Source organism: Esox lucius, chromosome 11 (genome assembly GCF_011004845.1).
Source record: "Esox lucius isolate fEsoLuc1 chromosome 11, fEsoLuc1.pri, whole genome shotgun sequence".
NCBI lineage: Eukaryota > Metazoa > Chordata > Actinopteri > Esociformes > Esocidae > Esox > Esox lucius.
Window position 1 is genome coordinate 2,459,862 of NC_047579.1, and position 23,565 is coordinate 2,483,426.

The 23,565-nt window shown below is 41.7% G+C and overlaps 2 protein-coding genes across 7 annotated transcripts in view; both read right to left on the reverse strand.

The window, feature by feature from the left end:
* nme4 (NME/NM23 nucleoside diphosphate kinase 4) overlaps positions 1-12,415 on the reverse strand; it is a 28,096-nt gene extending 15,681 nt beyond the window's left edge. The window contains exon 1 of the mRNA XM_010864994.5: positions 12,146-12,415. Coding sequence (XP_010863296.2) covers positions 12,146-12,293 — 148 coding nt within the window. The 5' untranslated portion in view covers positions 12,294-12,415. The remainder of the gene's footprint in view (positions 1-12,145) is intronic.
* A 2,914-nt stretch (positions 12,416-15,329) lies between these two features.
* Positions 15,330-23,565, reverse strand: part of xpo6 (exportin 6) — a 42,706-nt gene continuing 34,470 nt past the window's right edge. For all 6 annotated transcript variants that reach the window (XM_010864993.4, XM_020051156.3, XM_010864992.4 and 3 more), the window contains 6 exons: positions 20,872-20,986; positions 18,865-19,036; positions 18,598-18,759; positions 17,208-17,306; positions 16,466-16,696; positions 15,330-16,043 (listed from right to left, as the gene is read on the reverse strand). In XM_010864993.4, coding sequence (XP_010863295.1) covers positions 15,942-16,043; positions 16,466-16,696; positions 17,208-17,306; positions 18,598-18,759; positions 18,865-19,036; positions 20,872-20,986 — 881 coding nt within the window. In that variant the 3' untranslated portion in view covers positions 15,330-15,941. The remainder of the gene's footprint in view (positions 16,044-16,465; positions 16,697-17,207; positions 17,307-18,597; positions 18,760-18,864; positions 19,037-20,871; positions 20,987-23,565) is intronic.

Genomic DNA, 23,565 nt, shown 5'->3' on the forward strand with positions numbered 1-23,565 from the left:
CGTAGAGTTTGAATCCCTTGTTCCGCTTGCTTGTTGGAGCAGGGAACCAGGCATCAACAATTTGATGGACATCACTAATGCTTATTTTAGGCGGGTCTTGGAGATGATGTTACTAAAAACACAAATTTTGGGCGACGCAGATGATCGTCTTAAATAAACCGGAAACTGATATGCCGACATCTGGCTAAAGCGGAACTTCGTCCATACGCTTGTGCACAGAGCCTATTTCCTTGGGTCAAAAACGAAGAAGGCAAGGGACACCTACGGCTGTATCTGCCTGCGCCAAATGAATGAGGCGAGTAGCCAAATTGGAAAACCTATTGCAATCGACTACCATATAGTGAAGAGGGAGAAACCTTTTACAGACTATGTCCGTGTCATTCATAATCGAGAAATGAGTGGCGTGAATCTGGGCACCAAGTACGGTAAGCGTCATGTTAACTACACCTGCCTAAGCACTTACTAGTGGCACACAAGAAGCCAGTGAACCATCTAGTGACACCCCCACCTGTTGGATTGAATGTGTATTGCATTCTCAAATATTTTATTATCAAGCTTTTGTCACATCATATGCAAATATCGCCATGAAAATATGACAATTAATAATATTGTGATAACTATTTATTAAAAGGTAAAGATGTATGTTGCATCATATTTATGTAAACAACAATGCAAAAACTGTGGTATAAACCAGTATTTATATATAATACTTCTGTTCATTTTTAAGGTTTGCCCAGGTAGTTTATGAGGACCTCTGGGAGCCATGTCCGAAGGCTATCCAAGATGCCAACTGCATCAGCATCCTTGCTGATGCATCAACCGATGTCAGTGTTCGGGCCTAGGGGGGGTGTACCTCAGGCCCCTGCAGGACGTTGAGCCAATAAACACCTGTGTGCCAGTAGAGGAGCTACAACACTGCACAGCAGTTGGTCACCGCCAGGCCATCAAAGATGGTGAGATTTTAACTACCTGTCAATGAAGCTTTTGTTAAGTTACTAAATGGCATATTTGTTATTTTGTATACAAATTATCTGTTGTTTTAAATTTTTTAGATTGACATCATTCTGGCATCCAGAATTGGATGGATAAAACTGTGGGGTTTGCTTGAGATGGAGCAGCTGTAATGGTTGGGCTTTGTTGTGGGGTTTTCACCCTCCTGCGAGAGGAGATTCCTCACTTAATCAATATTCAGTGTCTGGTTCATGGGCTGGAGATGGCTGCCATGAGTGACCATGAAAGGATGGAAAAAGGTGGGCTATATCCAATCTGCTAACCGGCCAAACTAAATACTGATTTAAACCAGAAAAGAAACCAAGCCTAATTCAGCCGGGCCGCAATTGAAAGTGATGAATGTAGTGGCCCGTACTGGATTCGAACTGGGGTCGCTCACATGAGAGGCTATGTCTTTAGCCACTACAACACGGAACTGCATGCTCCAACCACTTACGCGGTCCGACAAAAACATAAATAGTAATCAGGTTAAGTAGATATGAGAGGGGAAACATAACTTGTTCTTACCCCATCTAACTCCGGTGTCCAACCTTTTGAAAGTGTTGTACAAACAGTATCACAAATCCCCCAAGGCCTTGAAGGAACGGAGAGCTCTGGCCGAGATACTGGAATTGAAGGTGTGGAAGCCTACTAACCTGGGAGGAACCAGACTATTCCCCCACATGGAGAGAGCCCTGTCCATCTTGATGAAGGACTACCCAGTGATTGTGTCTCAGACGGGGAACACCACTGAATAAAGGCAGGTTATTTGTCTTAGTCCCATTGATACTGCTACTTATATACAGGTGACACAAAAGATAATAATACTATGAATATTGACCTGTTTACCCCCCAGATCTGCCAGTGATGACATGATTGGGAGGGCGAAGCTCATCCTTAAGCAGCTCACGGACTACAGGCACCTGATGTTTGTAGTACTTGTTCAGGACATCCTGAAGGTTTGGAGTTGGTAAGTGATGGTTTACTGATTAGAACACATGGCCTACAATTGAAGTCATGGCAGGAGAAATCTGTTTAGTAATACCGTCTACTGTGTAAGCTTGAAGTAGGAGGGCGTCACTTTGCCCAAAGCGGTGTAGGTGTTTGAGACACCCCTTCTCATGCTCACCACCCCTGGAGAATATTTAGAGCAGTTCAAGGAAGAGACTGATGTTGAGGAAAGGTTAAAGTCAGTGGTCCTAAACCATAAAGAGAGGGAACAGTGACAGTTTTTTCCTAATCAATAGAAAATGTGTAATGGTACTGTAGTTTAGTTAACATAACGTAAATGTAAGTAGTCAGATCTGAATAAGTACATTTAAGTTTAAACACCAGTCATTAATCAGTCAGTTACACAGTGAAGTCCCAGCTGCGGGTGGGATTGATGGAGGCCTTGAGGACCCGGTTCAGGAGTGTAGATACAGACAAGATTCTTCAGGCTGCTGCCAAGCTTGTGGACCCCAAGGAGTGGCCCACAGAAGGAGAGCTTGCAGCCTGTGGAATGGACCACCTCAGAGCAGTGACTAACCACTTTAAAGAGGTCCTGGGCTGCAACATCAAGGCAGCCCGACACCAAGAGTGGCCTAATGCTAAGGTCCTGATTAAGGCGCTGCCCCAGTCCCAGCAGTACAGGTTGTGGGAGTAGAGGAAGACAAGATTTAAGAACCTTGTGATGATCATTGAGGTCATCCTGATATTGCCCATGTCCAGTGCCATCATGGAAAGAGGCTTCAGTGCAATGAAGCGAATTAAGACAGATTGGAGGAGCAACCTCACAGTAGACATGCTCAAAAAATGCTGTTTGTGAGCATACAGGGGCCTCCAGTCAAATAGTTTAATGCACAGTGTCTTGGAACGTTGGCTCAATGCAGGAGAAATATCCCAGCGACTTTGAGAAAGCGAAAAGGGCAGAGATTGCCATGTTCAATGAGTTATATTTGTTTATACATGGTTTGTTCTATTCGCCTTATTCACCCACGTCACTTCCTTTAAACCAAAACGAGGCTGTGGGGTACGGAAGTAACGTTGGCCCGCCCATCTGTAGACTTCTGTCATAACGTTACCTACAATAACGCCGCATTGTTGTGTTCCCAAACGTATGTCTTCAAAGAGAAAGATATCCTATACAGGTCAAACCTTACATCGTTTCCCCAAAGATCCTGTAACTTTGCCGTGAATGGATTCATAAAATAAGAAGAGATCCCGGTCGCCATTTCAAGGTAAGATATTAACATTAGTTTACGATGCTAACGTTAGCCATATTTACATTAACTGTCATAGAGATAGCTAGCTAAACCTTCTGGCTAAATAGACATGACTTAATTAGCCACGAACCGGTCCTTTTTAAGTTATAACAAGTGAAGGGCTGATTCGGGGGTAACATTAAGCAAGTTGTTGCTCTTTTTACTAGCCTGGTCAGCTAACGTCCTGCCGTGGGAAGACCTGAATAGTACCTTCCCCAACCCTACGTAACATCGCTATGTGAACTGAGCAACCCATGCCTGTAAACAAATTCACTTATACTGAATATTTATTAATTTTAATAACCAAGAGTAGCACCCTGCCTTGCTTTGTAGTGACACATTGGAAACAAGTTATTTTTACTGATGGTTCCAATACACTTTTTGCTAAAGATCACATCAACTGCACATAACATGTTATTTTAAGTCCAGCAGGGAAAGATGAACTGTTGATATGAACATTTGAATGGTTAGCAAGCGTATTTGTTCTAGCAGTGGCACCACTCCGCAAACTGAGCAGTTTATCCACAGTCATGATACCTGAATGTTGTAAGGTGCCTCATTTTTTCGCACTGACTGTCTCGCTCCTCAAATGTTGGTAAAATAATTTATTGTTAACACTCAAAATAACAGTCAGTCAGTCTGGTGTGGTTAATATATCTTAACAATGCTTAGCATCAGCTTGTAATGTTGTCACGTCCTGTTGTTTTATCTAGCTAACAAGCAAACTTTAAAAGTAAAGTTAACTAATGTTGATTACACAAAAAAAGCAGTGATCGTCCGTGCATTACCTTCCACGTCGTGCACATATCCCTCGATCCAGTTGCTGTATCCTTTCAGCAAAACAGCCCAGGGAATCATGCAGTCCTCATTTGCCCATTTCTCGACATAGTCCAATGTTATTTCGGAAAGACATGAAAGATTTGATGTCCACACAGGTATCGCCATGATGACAGACGCCCGCTGCTGCGCTCTGTCAATGAACTTCCGGTTTAGAGTGTACCCCCTAGCCTCGTTTTGGATTTCAAGATGGAGGCACGGTGAATAAGGGCAATTATAGTATTTTCTTGTTGGTCACACACACACACACACACACACACACACACACACACACACACACACACACACACACACACACACACACGCACGCGCACGCTTTCCAGCTCCAAAACACTGATATGCGCTTCACATGAGGCAGCAGGCTTGCATCATACGTCCATAATTGTTTTTCTTGCAGGTGTTGTAGGTATTTTTGTAGATTACTTAAATACCTGGACTATCTCATCTTCATCCGCTTATCTGGTATCGGGTCGCAGGGACAGCAGCTCCAGCAGGGAACCCCAAACTTCTTTCCCGCAAATGCAATACCGCCCCCGCTACTCCGATTCTCCGGCCAATCTCCCGCTCCATTGTCCCCTCACTTGCGAACATGACCCTGAGATACTTGAACTTCTTTACTTGGGGTAATGCCTCATTCCCTACCCGGAGGAGGCACTCCATCAGTTTCCTGCTGAGAACCATGGACTCAGATTTAGAGGTTCTAATCCTCATCCCAACCGCTTCGCACTCGGCTGTGAACCAGTCCAGTGAGTGCTGAAGGTCACAGACCGATGATGCCATCAGGACCACATCATCTGCAAAAAGCAGCAATGAGATCCCCAGCCCACCGAACTGCAACCCCTCCCCACCCTGACTATGCCTCGATATCCTGTCCATAAAAGTTACAAACAGGATTGGTGACAAAGCGCAGCCCTGGCGGAGGCCAACCCCCACCTGGAACAAGTCCGACTTACTACCAAGAACCCCAACACAGCTCTCACCTTGGACTTACAGGGATTGGATAGCCCTCAGAAGGGACATCCTCACCCCATACTCCCGCAGCACCTCCCACAGTATCTCCCGGGGGACCCGGTCATACACCTTCTCCAGATCCACAAAACACATGTAGACTGGATGGGCATATTCCCAGGCCCCCTTCAGGATCCTTGCAAGAGTAAAGAGCTGGTCGGTTGTTCCGCAACCAGGGCGGAATCCGCATTGTTCCTCTTCAATCTGAGGTTCGACTAACTGCTGAACCCTCCTTTCCAGTACCTTTGAATAGACTTTCCCAGGGAGGCTGAGAAGTGTGATACCTGGGTCACATTTGATGGATTTTCAGTGTTAGTTTGAGTAAACACTGCAACTACTAGCGAAGTCGTCTGCTTCAAGTTTGCGAGTGGCACCAAGATATATTGTCCCACATACACAACAGCATGGTTATTAAATGTTTCGGCTTCAGTGTCAGTGCCTACAAACAAACTTAATATGGCATAGCAAACGCTATATTCCATTAAATTAGCAGTTTAATAAATAGTTTGAGACAGGCTGCATCTTCAAATTGGTAAAAAGTGTAAAATAGGAAACACTGAACTTGAACTCAATTTTTACTCATGAAAGTTAACCAGGCCGATAAATCGTTTTACATAGCTACTATTTATAGGCCCCCCGGGCCATATACTATGTTCCTCAATGAGTTTCCAGAATTCTTGTCTAACCTTGTAGTCATGGCAGATAGTATTCTAATTTTTGGCAATTTCAATATTCATATGGAAAAGTCCAATGATCCTCTTCAAAAAGCCTTTGAAGCCATCATTGCCTCAATGGGTTTTATCCAACATGTCTCAGGTCCAACACATTGCCACAATCACACCTTAGATTTAGTCCTGTCATGAGAAATAGATATTGTAGATCTAATAATTTCCCCCCCCATATCCTGGATTATCGGCTCACTGTCTTATTATATTTACCGTTAAAACAAGAAATCCACTTGCTCCGCAAACAAAAGAGTTTCGAAAGCCGTACTATAAATTCTCAGACTCAAAATAAATTCCTTGACATTCTTACAAGTACGCTCAATAACGACACAGTAAATAAATCTGTAAACGATCAAATCGAGGATCTAAACTCAACACTGCAAAATACATTAGACACAGTTGCAACACTAACAACAAAAGAAATACGCAACAAGAAACTTGCTCCCTGGTACACAGACAATACTAGAGCAGTCAAGCAGGCCTCCAGAAAATTGGAGCGAAAGTGGCGCCCCACCAAGTTGGAAGTATTCAGACTAGCCTGGATAGACTACAATACCGAAAATCACTCACGTCTGCTCGATCAGCTTATTTCTCCAACCTGATTGAGGTGAACAAAAACAATCCAAAATTTCTCTTTGATACAGTTGCAAAGTTAACAAAAAAGCAAAGCTCAACAAGTGGGTCTTCACTTTAGTTTAGTAATGAATACATGAACTACTTTGATGAAAAGATCATCACCATTAGAAAACAAATAAGTGACTCCTCCTTAAATAGTTATGGTCCTCAAAATCGCAGTTGTCCTAAAAATGTCCCGAACCTCCCTGACCAGGTGTCAATGGGGACACTTGAATTTTTTGATACCATATCGCTCGACACATTTACTAAATTTGTAATGAGTTCTAAACCTACAAACTGTCAGCTAGACCCGATTCCAACAAAATTACTTAAGGAGCTACTTCCTGTGATAGGTCAGCCAATGCTGAACATAATAAATTGCTCCCTTTCCTCCGGATGTGTACCAAACTCACTATCAAATGCTCCAGTCCGGTTTCAGATCCCATCATAGTACTGAGACTGCACTCGTGAAGGTAACAAATGACCTTCTAATGGCCTCGGACAAAGGTTCCGCATCCGTCCTGCTGCTTCTTGATCTTAGTGCTGCTTTTGACACTGCTTATTGATCACTCCCTTCTCTTAGAGAGACTGGAAACCCATATTGGGCTACGTGGACATGTTCTAGCCTGGTTTAAATCTTATTTATCAGTTTGTTAGGGTAGATGGCATATCCTCTGACAAGTCAACGGTATGCTTTGGTGTTCCTCAAGGCTCGGTTCTGGGTCCATTATTGTTCTCACTATATATGCTCCCTCTGGGCGATATAATCCGAAATCACAATGTACATTTTCACTGTTATGCTGATGACACACAGTAATATATTTTAATGAAGCATGGAGAAACCCCAAAATTAGCTACTTTGGAAGAATGCGTTTCAGATATTAGGAAGTGGATGACAGAGAACTTCTTGCTCTTAAACTCAAGGAAAACAGAAATGCTCGTTTTAGGACCCAAGAAACAAAGAGCGTTGTTAGCAGATCTCACTGTGAACTTCGACGGCTGCATGGTCGTATCCCAAAAAACCTTGGCGTTACCCTTGACCCTGACCTCTCCTTTGAAGAACATAAAATATGTCTCAAGAGTTGCTTATTTTATTCTTCGAAACATTGTAAAAATCTGAAACTTTCTATCAAAAACTGATGCAAAATGTATCCATGCTTTCGTTACTTCTGGACTAGATTACTGCAATACTCTTCTTTCCGGCTACCCTGACAAATCAATAAATAAACTTCAATTAGTGCTGCACACGGCTGCTAGAATCCTAACTAGAACAAAATAATTTGAACACATTACTTCTGTCCTAGCGTCCTTACACTGGCTGCCTGTTAGGGTTAGGGCAGATTTTAAGGTTTTACTGTTAACCTATAAATCAATACATGGACTTGCTCCTACTTACCTTGCCGAAATGATCCAGCCATACATACCTTCACGTAACCTATGATCGCAAGATGCAGGCCTTTTAATTGTACCTAGAATTTCAGGGGCTTTTCTCATTGAGCTCCACTACTGTGGAATGATCTGCCAATTAAGGTTAGAAATGCAAACTCAGTACAAACTTTCAAGTGTCTACTAAAAACTAATCTCTACAGCACAGTTTATAATTAGGTGTAGCCTGGCCCGAGGGCGTGAAGGTGACCAGTAGGCTTGATACTGTCCACCCTTGCTGTCTTGCCAGGTGTGCTCTCGCCGCCAATGGGATGCCCTCCCTCCAATGCTTTTCGGGGGAAGAGTCACTGGCTTGTTGTTGTCTCTCTGTTGCACACTTGTGCAATTGGGCTGTACTCTGCTGGCAATACTTGGCCCTCATTCAGGGTGGTTGCGGTTGGTGGGTGTCCCTTTGGTTGATGCCTGGCAATATGGGTGGATTGATTTCCTGCCAGTTGGGCCCTGCCCGGGGCCTCCCCCGGGTAGGGCCACAGTGTCGACTGACCCCCCCCGTCTCAGTTCCTAGGTCTTACACTGCTATACTATTGTGCTGGGGGATTGGGTCAGTTCTCCTTCCCCACAAAGTTCTCCTTCTCCACTATAAATCGTTGTTGATATGACGACTGCATTCTCTGAATTTTCCCAGTCTTCTCCCATTTTAAACTTTAGGAGGACATGAGGTCCTGGTCCACACCTGCGGAGTAACTGGTTTGGAGGGCCCGTTGCTGTCCCTGTCCTTGTCCATCTGGTCATACTTCTGACCTAGTCTAATTTTAAATAGACTCTGGATTTAGCCCAGATAAATGTATTAATTATTCCAATTGCACACTCCGGCACAGCCAGAAGAGGACTGGTCACTTCTCTGAGCCTGGGTCCTCTCTAGGTTTCTTCCTAAAATTCTGCCTTTTTAAGGAGTTTTTCTAGCCACTGAAATTCAACACTGTTGTTTGCTCCTTGGGGTTTAAGGCCGGGTGTCTCTGTGAAAGCACTTTGTGACAACTGCTGTTGTAAAAAGGGCTTTATAAATAAAATGTATTGATTGATTGAAAGGCAGTGTGGAGTGTAATTTATATTTCATCATCAGTGGAATAGTTCGTTGATAAGCAAAGTGTATCTAGATTGTCCTGGATGAATGTTAGTAATCAATGACCAGCCTTTTAATGCTATAAATGTGAGTGTTACTGGAAAATAGTCATTTAGTCATGTTCTTGGGAATCAGTGGTCTGCTTAAAAGGTTGAAAATGCCCATTTAGACACCTGCCAGCTGGTCTTGGAAATACTATCATGGTATTCTAGTCCGGCTGACAGAATGTTTTCCTTCCATCAGCCATGCAGAGTAAGAACCAAAGCTACAGTCATGAATCCCAGGGCCCAGGAGAGTTCCATAATCCTAGACCCCCATCCCCTGTTTTCTACAGGCAATGCTTGAATTTCAAGTTTGGAGATGCACTTAAATGATCATAACTGCCTGTTTAGGATTGTATGGCAAGCAGTTTTATTGTCAATTCAATAAATTTTATATATCAACAATTGAATTATCAATTTCGATATTTTGAAATACTGATATCAAGAACTGCATTTTTTATATAAAAAATGCTATGCTAATGACCTACACAGGGGCAGGAGTACATGTGCAGGAGTACATGTGCAGGCTCCATCATTCTGTTGGCAGAGGCGTAACATTTTGCTACATTAAGTGCATTGCACACAACAGCCATTTTAGACCTTGGTGTTCGTTATTTTTTTCAAATAACTAAGACTGTGGGAGAACATGACCAGCGTCAACTGGCAAGATTCGTTTCATGCGATAGGTGTGCAACACTGCCTCAAATAACATCGGCATTCAATGCTGGGCCCTCAACAAACATCAACATGAGGACTGTGCAACGTTCCCTCCTGGGCTGTTGGAGACGGCCACCTCAAGTACCCCTGATGAATACTCAACACACCGCTATGTGCCCCGCCTGGGCCCAGAAGCACCGCCATTGGACACTTGATTAAAAAATAGTAGCCTGGTCTGAGTCGGGTTTCCAACTATTTCAGCAGATGGAAGAATCCGTGTGTGGAGAAAACCCCATTGATCCCTCATGTCAACGCATTGTACAGGCTGGTGGAGGCTCCGCAATTGTAAGGGGTTTAGCCGGCATTCAATGGGACCCCTGGAACATCTACAAACGTCTCTGACAGGTGAACGCTGCGTGCATCCTTTCTGATGAGTTACACCCGTTCATGTCCTGCGATCGTTCTGATGGGTTTGGTCTCTTCAAACAGGACAATGTGCCGCCACACAAGTCTAGACACACCAAATGATGGTTGGAGGAACACTCATCTGAGTTTGGGGTCACCAGATCTCAATGTTATCGAACACATCTGGGATGCAATGCAACACGCTGTGGAACCCAAATCCTACACCTTGGAATACAACAGAATTGTGGACCGCTCTGTATGTATAGTGTTCACTGCCTACAGAATACTTCTGCAAGCTTGTGGAGTCCATGCCCTGTCTTTTTCTGCAGTTCTGCGCTCCTGTGGGAGGCCTACCAAGAAGTAGACAGGTGTACCAGATTTTCTGGCACTTCAGTGGTGATGTATCCGTCTGCCTTGGTGATGCGCTTCCCTCACTCCGATGGACCATGCGCCATCCGTTTTCACTCCAACACATCGTCCGTCTGTGTGCCCAATTTCTCAGATTCAGCACATGCACTTGATATGCGGTACTATGCCCATGATATGCATTTTAACCACGGGATGCTCTACAGCATACACTGCTGCATAGGTTCTACCAGTCTGTGGTGTCTAGAGGTGATGTGTTGGGGTTCCAACATCAGGTCTGGGAATGCGGAAAAGCTCAGTAAACTGATCAGGAAGACGAGCTCTGTGCTCAGGGTCATGAAATGCTTGATCAAGTAGGTTTTTAGTTATAATCTCCAAATTATACATGGTTTTATAAATTATTGAAATAATTTTGCAAGGAGAACAGCACCGCATATTATATCCATTCCCTACTTTTTAATGTTATTTCAGGTGATATAATCAGAGTTATTGTGTCCTGATGCACTTTATTAACGGTCCCTAACAAGTTCTCTTGCCTTCGCCGCAGGCTGCCCAGCTACAAACATTGCATACGTGTCCTGTTTTTCAAACTACAATCGGAATAGGGAAAGCAAAACAATGTTGTATACTTTTGTTTCAATAAACAGCGTAAACATGTTTAGCTTTGAAGGTGCGATTATCTGCCAAATATCGATCAACAAGAAATGTATAAGATTTTATACAAAACAATCCTACACCACAATCTCCAATCTCTCTTTTTACGTGAACCATAACAAGGCTAGCATTTTCGCTGTATCTGTCATTGCCAATGATAGACAATATAAATAATGAGAATAAAGTAGACCGAGTTAATTGACTAACGATTCCCTATACATATCCACTTAAAAGCACGTGAAGGTAATAAATGCAAAGCATGTGCGCAAGGCAAACCTATTATCATGTGCTGTCACATCGGGTATAAATGCCATCCCACAAAACCAAACCGAAACGTGATTTTCTTTCTTTTTTTTTATCATCAGAGTAATGGCGTATATAATAATTATTAGAAGTGTAAAGATATAATTTCTCGTACTCTTCAATTCACACAAAAGGAAGATATCAAATCCACTCAACTCTCGTCCTCTCCTCTTCTCGTTAAAACCCATTGGAGGAGAAAGTCAGTGGGAAGGGACATCGGTCCTTTTCATCCAATGGGTTTTGAAAAGCGGAGAAGAGAGGAATTGAGATTTTACAGAGTTATCTTGGAAGATGTGGGACGTACCGTGGTTTGTTGGCATATTCTGCAACGAAAGAGTTGCCGGAAATATCTTAATTATTTCATCAAATGCGTCTGAGAAATTGTAATGGCTTGTTTTAAACCCACACGCAGTGATTAAAGTTAATGCCCAAATACTGGTCGGTAGGCAGCCTACATGACCCTGATGGCACATTCACCTCATCTTCCAGATGAATTCTATACAAATGAGGTATGATAAATTGTCCCCACTACTTATAAATAGTTTTAACCACTGACTTCTCTGGCATTCTGTTGTAATTTAGAAAAATACCAAATAAAATGTAGAGGGCTACCAGCCTACATATTGTCACTTATGTTGTTTTTCTAGTCTGCAATTGGTTGGCACCAGTGGAATTTGTGACTAAAAACGTTCGCAAATACACCTAACCTCTCTGAGCAAGCATTAAAAAAAATATGACTTAACTTCTAGTGAACATTACTAGATACCATACCATACCATATTGTCTACTAACCTGATGTGGAACTGTACCCAACGCGTCGATCCCCAAGCAGGAGGCAAAAGGAAAACTCAGGGATAAAACTTTTTCTCGCTGTTAGAACTCCCCAGTACGGACTAGGAAGGATCAGGCTTTTTAGCGCGCGCCTTTGAAATATAACCATTTTTTCAGCAAACAAAAGTTATAGTTAGTTGACTCTTGAGACTAGTCAAAACATCAACCTGGATACACCACCGAATGAGTCTGGGGGAGATCTCAATTGCGAACTCCTCGCCGCCTCTTTCTTAAAACCGATTGGAGTAGAAGGTTAGAGGCGTTACCTCTGGCTTTCTCATCCAATGAGTTTGGAAAAGAACATGAGACGAGACGACGAAAGGGATTATCAACTGATCTTCTCAATGTCCCTCAATAAAAATCACGAGTACCAATTTTGAGTCAATAATGTTCAGGAAGCAAAGGGTATGTTTAACCCCAAATAGGCTTGTCATATGTCTACAGTGACAAAAAAATCTGTTGTTTTTCATGTGTTCTTGGGGATATTGTTTTGCATGGCAGGCACTCATGATGGAGATTTTATTCCTTTGTAAATTAGAGTGGGATGATGATTGGGCCTTAGTGACCAAAGAGTACAGTTAAGCTTGTTATCCAAGAATATGGTAGGGAGAACAGTTTACAACTGCAGGAAGTAGAACACAGGTTAAAACCTTAAGTGACAGTATCCAACCTACTCAGGATCTTTAGTCCATCTAACCAAAAGACATAGAGCATCCCATAGCTTCTACTCAAGTGGAGATCATATCATGGCCATAAACACAGTGGCTTTGTTCCAACTCTGCCTATGAGTAAACTTGCTTGTGATCTTCAGCGCTCCTGACTGTTTTGAAATTATTCAATAACACAGGGTTGTAGATACAATTTGATTTGATTAAACAGTAAGAGATAGTAAGTTAAAAGAAAACAAGGTGAAAAAACATGTTTTTGTCTTACATTAGCGTTACACTGCGCTATTAGATTTGGTTCTGTTATATAGAATACTGTTATATTGCAGAAATTGATTCAGCTTCCATCTAACATTATTGGGAATCCCCATTCGCCAGCAAAGTCTGAGTAGAGAAAAAAACAAATGTAAAACCTTTCAAAGCTCCAGACTAATGTTCCAGAGTAAGTCAAATCTGCAGCCACAGCTAATGATTACAATTATCCTCAGGTTTCCCCTGGAAACTAATTGAACAAATAAGACCCTGAACACATGCCAACAAACAGTGAGCAATTTATCTTAAAGAAAAGATAATTATAGCAAATAGAGTATAGGGTCACGGTCACAATTGATAGAAAATATTAACCTAGTCTCAAAACAATCAAGTCCCATCTACTGGTACATCATTCACAGAGTTGAGCATAAAGTATTTCCAAAGAATACATAAAAAAAAATCCTAACCAAACTTCATTTCATTTGGGGTGACGATGACCGAGCAAGGCATAACACTAGCATGTGAACACTTACCAACACGTACGCATATTCTCTCACTTTTTCTCTTGCTTGCTCTTTCACTCTCGTCCAGTCACACAAAAACCTTTTCACGTGTCATTTACATTGTTCATAATTTCCATTGCATTAAAACAAACTTTCCAAACTCAATTTCTTGTTTAAATATTTTCACTGCTCACACTGAAGTCCACTTTGTTAACAGTTTCAATTTATCCAATCTCTCAGAATATAACAATGTCCCACTGGTAATAACTTTATCACAACAACTTGCTATGGGCTCTGGAGAATCAAAGATTGGAACATCTGTCCTCTGAGTTTTCCTGGCCATTTCACATCTTTCCTGAATCCAACCAATAAAAAATAGCAGTGTAGCTTAGGTAAAAAAATGCAGTTTGCAGTGCTAGTGCAGTGGGTTTCATTACCACGACAGTCAATAAACAAAGATGAACTTGTGCACTCACCAGTTACTCAAACTACTTACATTTAAATACTTTTGCTTGCATGCAAACTCCTCTGATTAAATTAATCAAGTGGAGTGCCTGGATATACCATGAACCTCTCAGATGCCATATTGCAATTATAATATAAAGAAATTACTGATGTGACTATAAAAGTGAAACATTACGTGGCATCATATATACATGTGGCGTAGACCTCATATACCACAGCCTAAGCATTCATTTAAAAATAATCTATAGTCAATTGAAATTATTATAGTAGCACCATTGACAAAAGCCACAGGTAATGAGTTATATTGTAATATACCTTTTTTGAATAGGTCTCATTATTACAGGGAATAAAAAAAATTACACATTAAGACATTAAGCTTTATTGAAAAAGTATAGAAAGAGCAATGGGGTGGACCAGAACCCACACTGCAGCAGTACATGTGCACCAAAGGAAGCAGCCCAGAACGCTGGAGCCCCCTACACCACGGAATTACACTTTACATGAATCCCCATTAAGTGTAAAAAGTATTGACATCCTTGTTTTCAGAACTTTGTAACCTCCACTTGCAAGGATAGCAGCACTGAGCCAGACTTTTTAAAACAGATCTTACAAAATCTCTGGCCCTCATTTTCACTTCAATCCACACGTTATTAGAAGGATTCATGTCTGACTGATTTAACTATTGCAAAATGTTGATTTTGTGGTCAATTCACCATTTTTGTGGATTTTGACATGTGCTGAGGTTCATTGACATGCTGTTGGATACATTCAGACAGGTTTCTGCCTCCTGTCAGAGGCAATCAAGTTTTTTTGGCCAAAATATCTTGGTACAGGGTAAAGTTTATTCATTGACCTCTACAAGGGTTCAAACATTTTTTTTTTAAAGAAAAAGTATCAGGGCTGTTACCCTTGAAATTATAGTGAGCAGAAACTACTGGAAACAAAGGTGCCAAACATTTGAAAATGTCTGGAAATACATTTAGAATAAGAAATGTAATTTCACAATACAAATTACTTATTTATTCTAAATCCTTTTTGCATATCTTTATCAAGGGGGGCAACATTGGATATTGTTAAAAAACATTCTGAAAGCAATGGAATACACATTGGTCTACAATTGTATTTGGCTTGGTTTTCCTGTTACTATTACCTCAATGCTAACTTTTCAATGTGAGCAACGAAAATATAGGAACTTTACATTAATAATTTGTACATTACTAAGGTACCCACAACAACAAATAAATACTTAAATACATGTAATTTTGTATTTAAAAAATCTTTATTAATCAAGCATAGTTTCTTCTGTTTCAGAATGGAATGATATGAAAGAAATTAGGTTGAAAGTCTTTCTCCTTTGGAGATGAAAAACAGAAGGCAAAATCAATAAAAGCGGACGTTAGCTTTTAAAAACTCTTAATCGAGTTGGAAAGTGCTGTGTCCCAGCCTGACCCTGTCACAGAGGCCTGGGTCGGAAGGCCTGGCTCAGACCGCTTCTGTCTGGATTTAAATTGTTTTCTAGACAAGACCAGGTCACACTGATCTAGCCGCCCATCAATTTGGCCTTGTCATCCTGAATGGCAACAGACAAGTAAAAGAGGGCACTGCTAAAAACTCAAAACGTCAACCCTCTACAGCAGAAATTAAACTCCTGGAACGCGACCACCTGCTGGTTCTTTTCTCTGAGAATCTCCAACCGAACACGCCTCCCAAGCAAAAGAACAGGCCAGACCATGTGGAGTTCCTATCCCCCTGGAAAGGTTCAATAGAGGTGGTGACTCAGAAGGGGGTAGCTAGAAGGGGGGGCAGGCATCACTGTCTTGGACACCCATGTTGTAGATCTGAGCTGAGTGGAGTGGGTCCATGAGCAATATGCTATAGCTTGACGGTGCCAGTGGGAAGGCTGCTGTTACACAATCTGTAATAGCGCAGGTCGTTTACCAGTCTGTGGACACTCTGAGTGAAAGACGGCAAGTCCTAAAGAAAGACAGACAGGGATATAGGGAAAGACATGAGAAAAAAGATTGAGAGACACTAGTTCCAAAAAAAAGTTGTCTATGAAAGATGTAAATGAAAGATGCAAAAACATTAGTATCTACAAGAACCATCTTAACAATGTGTGCTAGTCTGTATATTGGAACAAAGCCAATATAAATTGGATGTTGAAATTTGTTTAGAAGCCCTGTCACTCCCCCAATGCCAAATATGTCCCATGGGAAGTTCAGAAACTAACATTTTGACATGAACCACAGTTTCCCACTCATGATTGTCAGTCCAGAGTCCCAGATAATACTGCTAAGAGCTACCATCAGCAATTTTACTATGAAAGGCAGCATCCCCTGACCAAGACTGCCACTGGAGCTGTAACTCACGGAAAACCCATTCCTATCAAGTCTCACCCGCTCCAATTTGAAGTTGCGGCAAAGCACCGTCCTCTGGTTGGAGTCCACGCCATGACAGCCATTGAGGAACTCAGGCATGAAGGCAGAGTAAAAGGCATCAAAATCCACTGAGGCCATGTTGTAGACAGCTAGGGCAATCTCCTCTTGGAGCAGGTCGTGGCTTTTGTGGAGGAGAACCTGCAGGAGCACGTTGATGAAGTGAAACAGCATGGAGGTCCGGAAGAGCTTCTGCAACAGACACAATACAGCCAAACAGTGTCAGAATCATTCAATTTAATTCCATGCATCTCTATTGTCCACAATGGTAATGAACATTAACAGGTAACATTTATCCAGACTACAACTAAATTCACCTTCAAGAAAATAATAAAAAGAAACTCTAATGTGGTCAACTATTTGACTGGACAGATACTAATCCCAGATATGGTAAATGGGTTACCAGTAGGTATTATAACCTGTGACTGTGTTGACCACAAACATCACAGTATTTTACAAGATGTACCAAATAATTTAATGCATTTGTAATCATAGCATGTATGGAACTACTGAATTCAGAAAATATGTAATTTGAAGTGAAGACACAATAGTAATTACATTATCATGTCAACTGGGGTGAGATAGTTACAACAAACCATTAAAATTAAGTAAGCTAGCCATATGTCAGAAAGAGAAGCTGGTCATACTGGAGCAACAATGACATTTCAGACAAAATGTTAGGACAAGTAAGAGCTGAACTCACTCTGTGGTAGAGCTTGTGCTTGCTGTTGAGGGACTCCAGGTAACTAAGGTTCTGCTTGAAGATGTGAATGTCTGGCTGCAGGAAAGACTGTCCAAATGCCTGGATGAAAATATTTAATTGTTAGGGAATTCCATGTCCCTGACCAAAAACAACACAACTTCTACAGAAACAACTCATACATATATCTCACAAAAGTGAGTACACCCCTCACATTTTTGTAAATATTTGATTTTATCTTTTCATATGACAACACTGAGGAAATGACACTGCTACAATGTAAAGTAGTAAGTGTACAGCTTGTATAACAATGTACATTTGCTGTACAAAATAACCCAACACACAGCCATTAATGTCTAAACCGCTGGCAACAAAAGTGAGTACACCCCTAAGTGAAAATGACCAAATTGGGCCCAATTACCATTTTCCCTCCCCGGTGTCATGTGACTCGTTAGTGTTATAAGGTCTCAGGTGTGAATGGGGAGTAGGTGTGTTACATTTGGTGTTATCACTCTCAAACTCCCTCATACTGGTCACTGGAAGTTCAACACGGCACTTCATGGCAAAGAACTCTCTGAGGATCTAAAAAAAGAATTGTTGCTCTACATAAAGATGGCCTAGACTATAAGAAGATTGCCAAGACCCTGAAACTGAGCTGCAGCGCGGTGGCCAAGACCATACAGCGGTTTAACAGGACAGGTTGCACTGGAACCAAGACAGACTTATTTGGTTCAGATAGTGTCAAGTGTGTGTGGGGGCAACCAGGTGAGGAGTACAAAGACAAGTGTCCTGCCTACAGTCAAGCATGGAGGTGGGAGTGTCATGGTCTGGGGCTGCATGAGTGCTGCCAGCACTGGGGAGCTACAGTTCATTGAGGGAACGATGAATGCCAACATGTACCGTGACATACTGAAGCAAAGCATGATCCCCTCCCTTCAGAACCTGGGCCGCAGGGCAGTATTCCAACATGATAACGAGCCCAAACACACCTCCAAGACGACCACTGCCTTGCTAAAGAAGCTGAGGGTAAAGGTGATGGACTGGCCAAGCATGTCGACAGACCCAAACCCTAATGAGCATCTGTGGGGCATCCTCAAATGAAAGTTAGAGGAACACAAGGTCTCTAACATCCACCAGCTCCATGATGTCATCATGGAGGAGTGGAAGAGGACTCCAGTGGCAACCTGTGAAGCTCTGGTTAACGTTAACTCCATGCCCAAGAGGGTCAAGGCAGTGCTGGGAAATAATGGTGGCCACACGAAATATTGACAATTTGGGCCCAATTTGGACATTTTCACTTAGGGGGGTACTCATTTTTGTTGCCCAAGGTCTGGACATTAATGGTTGTGTTATTTTGAGGACACCGCACACGCACACACTCTCACACACACACCTGCATGGCAGCACTGAACTGGGCCTCATTCTCCATGGCATCCTCAGCTGATCCCCTCTGCACACTAGCCAGGACAGAGGTTTTGAAGAAATACCTCCAGTTGTGGTGAAGCACCTGGTAGAGGAGCTCAAACATCTCAGCCTTGACGTCTGGGGAGGAACGCTGTGGGATGAAAATGATTCCTTTTTGTTGAAAGCGTTCAACCTCATCAACAGTGTGCTTTTTCAACTAGTGTGCATAAAATGTGTCACATGAGTGTCCTCTCACCTCAGCCAATATAGGGTACACCTGCTCCATGCAGAGAGAGAGAATGCTGGGTAGGAAGGGTTTGAATGCCTGGCCGGGCTCCTGAACCACCACCTGGAGAATCTTAAGGAACTTCTCCACCACTCGGCAGCCCGCGCTGCCCTCCTGCAAAATACTGGCTGCCAGTTGCTCCCTGGAACCACATAGCAAAGAGCATAAAAAACATGTTTTTCTGATCTGGCTTTTCTCAACTTTTTACCCAAAACTACAAGAATAAATTATAATCACTAATGAAAATTGCTCTGGATAAACTACGGAAATGTTAAATGTGAATGAAAGACCCAAGATTGTGTGGGGATGACGTTCTACGCTTTTTGCCGGACCGCATAAGCGGAGCCGGCCAAGAAGAGCAAATGCGTCTTACTGACTGAGTAACTGAGTGAGTGACTATCAATAAAGGCAGCGATAACTAACTTTTTCATCAAGTGAAAAGACGAGAGAATCGTGGAATCTACCAGAAATAATTAATAAACGTTGTTGCTCTAAATAGATTTGAACATAGGTCTTCCATATGAGAGGCACTGTCTTCAACCACTATGCCAGGGCATTACAAGTTTCAGCAGTTTCTAGACTCCATTGAGGACTATGTTAATCCGACTAACTTTCTTATTGAGTTCACCTCCATTGCGTCTTTGAACTGAATTGCTTTTGCCACTGGCTGTTCTAACTGGCTGTTCTTATGAAATTGAAATGAAATTGCTTTGGTAGACTCGCTAGCAATTGCTAAATTCTTATGACTATTCCAGTAAGTTAGTAGATACAGGTAAAGCTTATTACTGGCTAATACGCTGTAAAAACGGCCAGTGGCAAACACAATACATTGCCACCATTTGTGGTAGAGGAAAACTTAGTAAGAAACAGTTAGTTTAACTGTATCAACTTAATTCATGAATGGCCAATTAACTATTAAAACAGCCAGTGGCAAAAGAGGATTTGTTCAGGATAGAGACAAGAGGCTATACTGACACCCGGTAAATGTACAGCTCTGTGGTGCAGTGGTTTATGACACAGCCTTTCACGTGGGCGAACCGGGTTCCAATCTTGAGAGGGCAACACTTTCCATTGTGGGCTGGCTGAACTAGGCTTGCCTGGTTTCTTGTTATGTATCAGTATTATATTTGGGTTTTACCGGTTTACTAAAATGGGACTGAAAGAGACCCATTCCTAATGTTACTTTTGACCCTCTATTCCCAACCATGGGAAACCCATCTTGTAATTTCTTTAGCCCAAATAAACTGTTGCTCAGGGATGCTTGAATGCATTGGGAAGATTGTTTCTTTGCATTTCATTGTTGCTCCAGGGATATTGAAACAGGAGTAAGCAACAGCGGCGCAGGATTTTGTCAAGCAGTGGCAACATACAGTGAATGTTTTATCAACAACTCTATCCATCACCGTGGTATTCTACTGGAAAGCCAGAATGCTACGAAACTAGAGATTTAACCAATGGATTCTCCAATATTGGTTAATCAATACCACCACTAGCAATTGTAGAACTAACTGTTCCTCCTCGAGTTCAGCTCCAAAACAAAAAGTGTATAATGCCCAATTATAATTTAGATTACATTCTGTGCAAAGGCTCTCATTTAAACTGAATAGAAATTTATTTCAAAGCTCAACCAGATTTATTCACAAGGTATTCAACACAGTGTAGCTAGCTATTTATGTTTATTTAAGTGTATTGATTGAAACTGAAATTGAGTTCACATGAGAACCAGAGAGAGCCCGGTATGGTCCGGTTAAGAATACATGGACCACTACAGACTTTAACCAACCTTGTAGCTACACTTCTGATGACGTAATCGTTTGTAGTTATGCTGCCACATCGTAACATGATTTGTTGAAAAAGAACACTACTTTGACCTCTCCCTGCTTTGCAGACCTCTCCCTGCTTTTTATCGTGCAACAATAATAATCATTTACTGTAGTATTAAAATCATCACTGTGTGTCTAAAGCTGCGTGTCCTACCTGGTGAACATGCTGAGGAAGGTGTGTATGATTTGTCCTGTAAAAGGAACGCCCATCTGAACACGCAGGCCTTGAAACAGCGTAAGGAAGAAACTTAACATCTCGTCCGTCACATCTTGAGGAGAGAATGAAAGAGAATGAATATTCATTCACAATAATTAACCATAACCATTAATATTTTTTTATATGAAGGGGCAGGGCACATGCTAAAATTGGGTTGTTACCCTTCTATATAATTTGGAAAATGTAAATATTAGAGATGCACCGATACCACGCTTTTATTGTCAGTACTGATTCGGAGTACTTAACTTGACCACCGTTAATATAGAGTACCAATCTGATACAGCTAGCGTAGAACCCCCTATTATCGTCATAGTCAACAGCAGTTTTCAAATATATTTTTCTTATACCGTGTAACCATTTGATCAAGTTGTCAATTTTTTTTTTGATTATTAGTGACATACAAATGTTAAATAGCATGTAATTAATTAGCATTTTTTGTTCTGTAACATTTAATTTATTTTTTGTGTTACTAATGACTGATCACATTCTTCCCTCAAGTGTTTACTAGAATGTTTTAGCTACCTTTCATGCCTTCTGGTGAAGAAAAAAAGTCATTACATCTGATGTCATCGATAATACATGATGTCTAGTCGAATTTAATGTTTTGTAACTTGTCTTAAACTATTTCCATACACAACACTTTTTAAAGCAAAAAAAAGTATTTAACCTCCATACATCTCTATACATGTCAGTGGGCTGGCTGAAAGGGTGTTTTTAAAAGGAAAACACACCATTGTGTTCCAGTGCATTTACATTCTGAACTAGAAACGGCGAATAATAATAGAGGGTGTCCAATAATTAGCCATTTTAATTCTGTTGTCGTGCTATGACGGACAAAATTATGATTGAATTGTACATCATATACACCAATCAGCCATAACATTATGATCACCTGCCTAAAATTGTGTGGGTCCCCCTTTGACTGCCAAAACAGCCCTGACCTGGAGGTATGGACTCCACTAGAACTTTGAAGGTGTGCTGTGGTATCTGGCACCAAGACATTAGCAGCCTCCATGGACCCGTTTGTCCAGCACATCCCACAGATGCTCGATTGGATTGAGATTGGGGAAATTTGGAGGCCATGTCAACACCTTAAACTCATTGTGTTCCTCAAACCATTCCTAGACCATTTATGCTCTATGGTAGGGCACATTATCCTGCTGAAAGAGGCCAAGGCTGTCAGGGAATACCGTTGCCATGAAAGGGTGAACATGGTCTGCAACAATAGTCAGGTAGGTGGTACGTGTCAAAGTAACAATCCACATGAATGGCAGGACCCAAGATTTCCCAGAAGAACATTGCCCAAAGGATCACACCGCCTCTGCCAGCTTGGCTTCTGCCCATAGTGCATACTGGTGCCATGTGTTCTCCAGTAAAGCGAGACACACACACCCGACCATCCATGTGATGTAAAAGAGAACGTGATTCATCAGACCAGGCAACCTTCTTCCATTGCTCCATGGTCCAGTCCTCATGCTCACATAACCATTGTAGGTCCTTTCGGCAGTCAACCACTTTTGATTAGTACTGACCACTGCAGAATGGGAACATCCCACCCCACAAGTCGCTCAGATCCTTATGCCTGCCCATTTAAAATGCTTCTAAAAACATCAACATTGAGGACTGAATGTTCACTTGCTGCCTAATATATCCCACTCACTGACAGGTGCCATGATAACAAGATTATCAGTGTTATTCAGTTCACCTGTCAGTGTTCATAATGTTATGGCTGATTAGTGGTCATAATGTTGTGGCTGATTAGTGTTCATAATGTTATGGCTGATTAGTGGTCATAATGTTATGGCTGATTAGTGGTCATAATGTTGTGGCTGATCGGAGTATATCTTTCTATGTACAACTCGCCAATGCTTAAGATTGTAGAACTTACACCATCTTAAAAACATCACATCTTATTAAAATATATTCAAATACACCATGAAGACTCCAATGTAGAGTAAAGGAAATTTTATGGCAACATATAAGGGGAAAGTACTATTGGAGAAATAAGCCACTGCAGTGAAAACTACGTGACCAGCTGATAGTCCTTAAAGTTTATACAGATATTTTTCTTACCGGTATTTGGTAAAAATAATAGAATTCCATGTGAATTAGCACACTTGTAGTTCAATCACAACTTGATCAAAGCGGCACTGGATTTCCTTTAGGTACATTAGAAGGTTGATTAGCCTATCAGGCCAATCAATTGAAGATGGAACTAAATGGAAAGTGTAAAGCCCCAAAAAGGTAGGCTTGCAATTTAGCTATGAATCTGAATGGACTTTGAGATTAGAAATCACACAGACAAGTAAGAGTGATGTATTCTCATTAAGCCTGGTGTTAGCGGTCATCAGCTAGGGTTAGCTAACTTAGTTATCAGGTGTTAGCTAGCTTAAGCTTCTCTACAGTCACCCCTTGAAACACTTGCTTCGCAAAGTTTGGTACTAACAGTTTTACTAGTGGCTGTTTCAAGTGTAAAGTAATTCCAAACTGACATTATTGTGGTTGTTGTTAAGTTATTTAGGCATAGTCCACATGTTTCGGCCTGCCCGTCATCAACAGCTTGTGCGTCTACGGCACATTGTCAGGACAATCTGTTATGTGGCATCAGATCATTACAAAGACTCGCTGTAC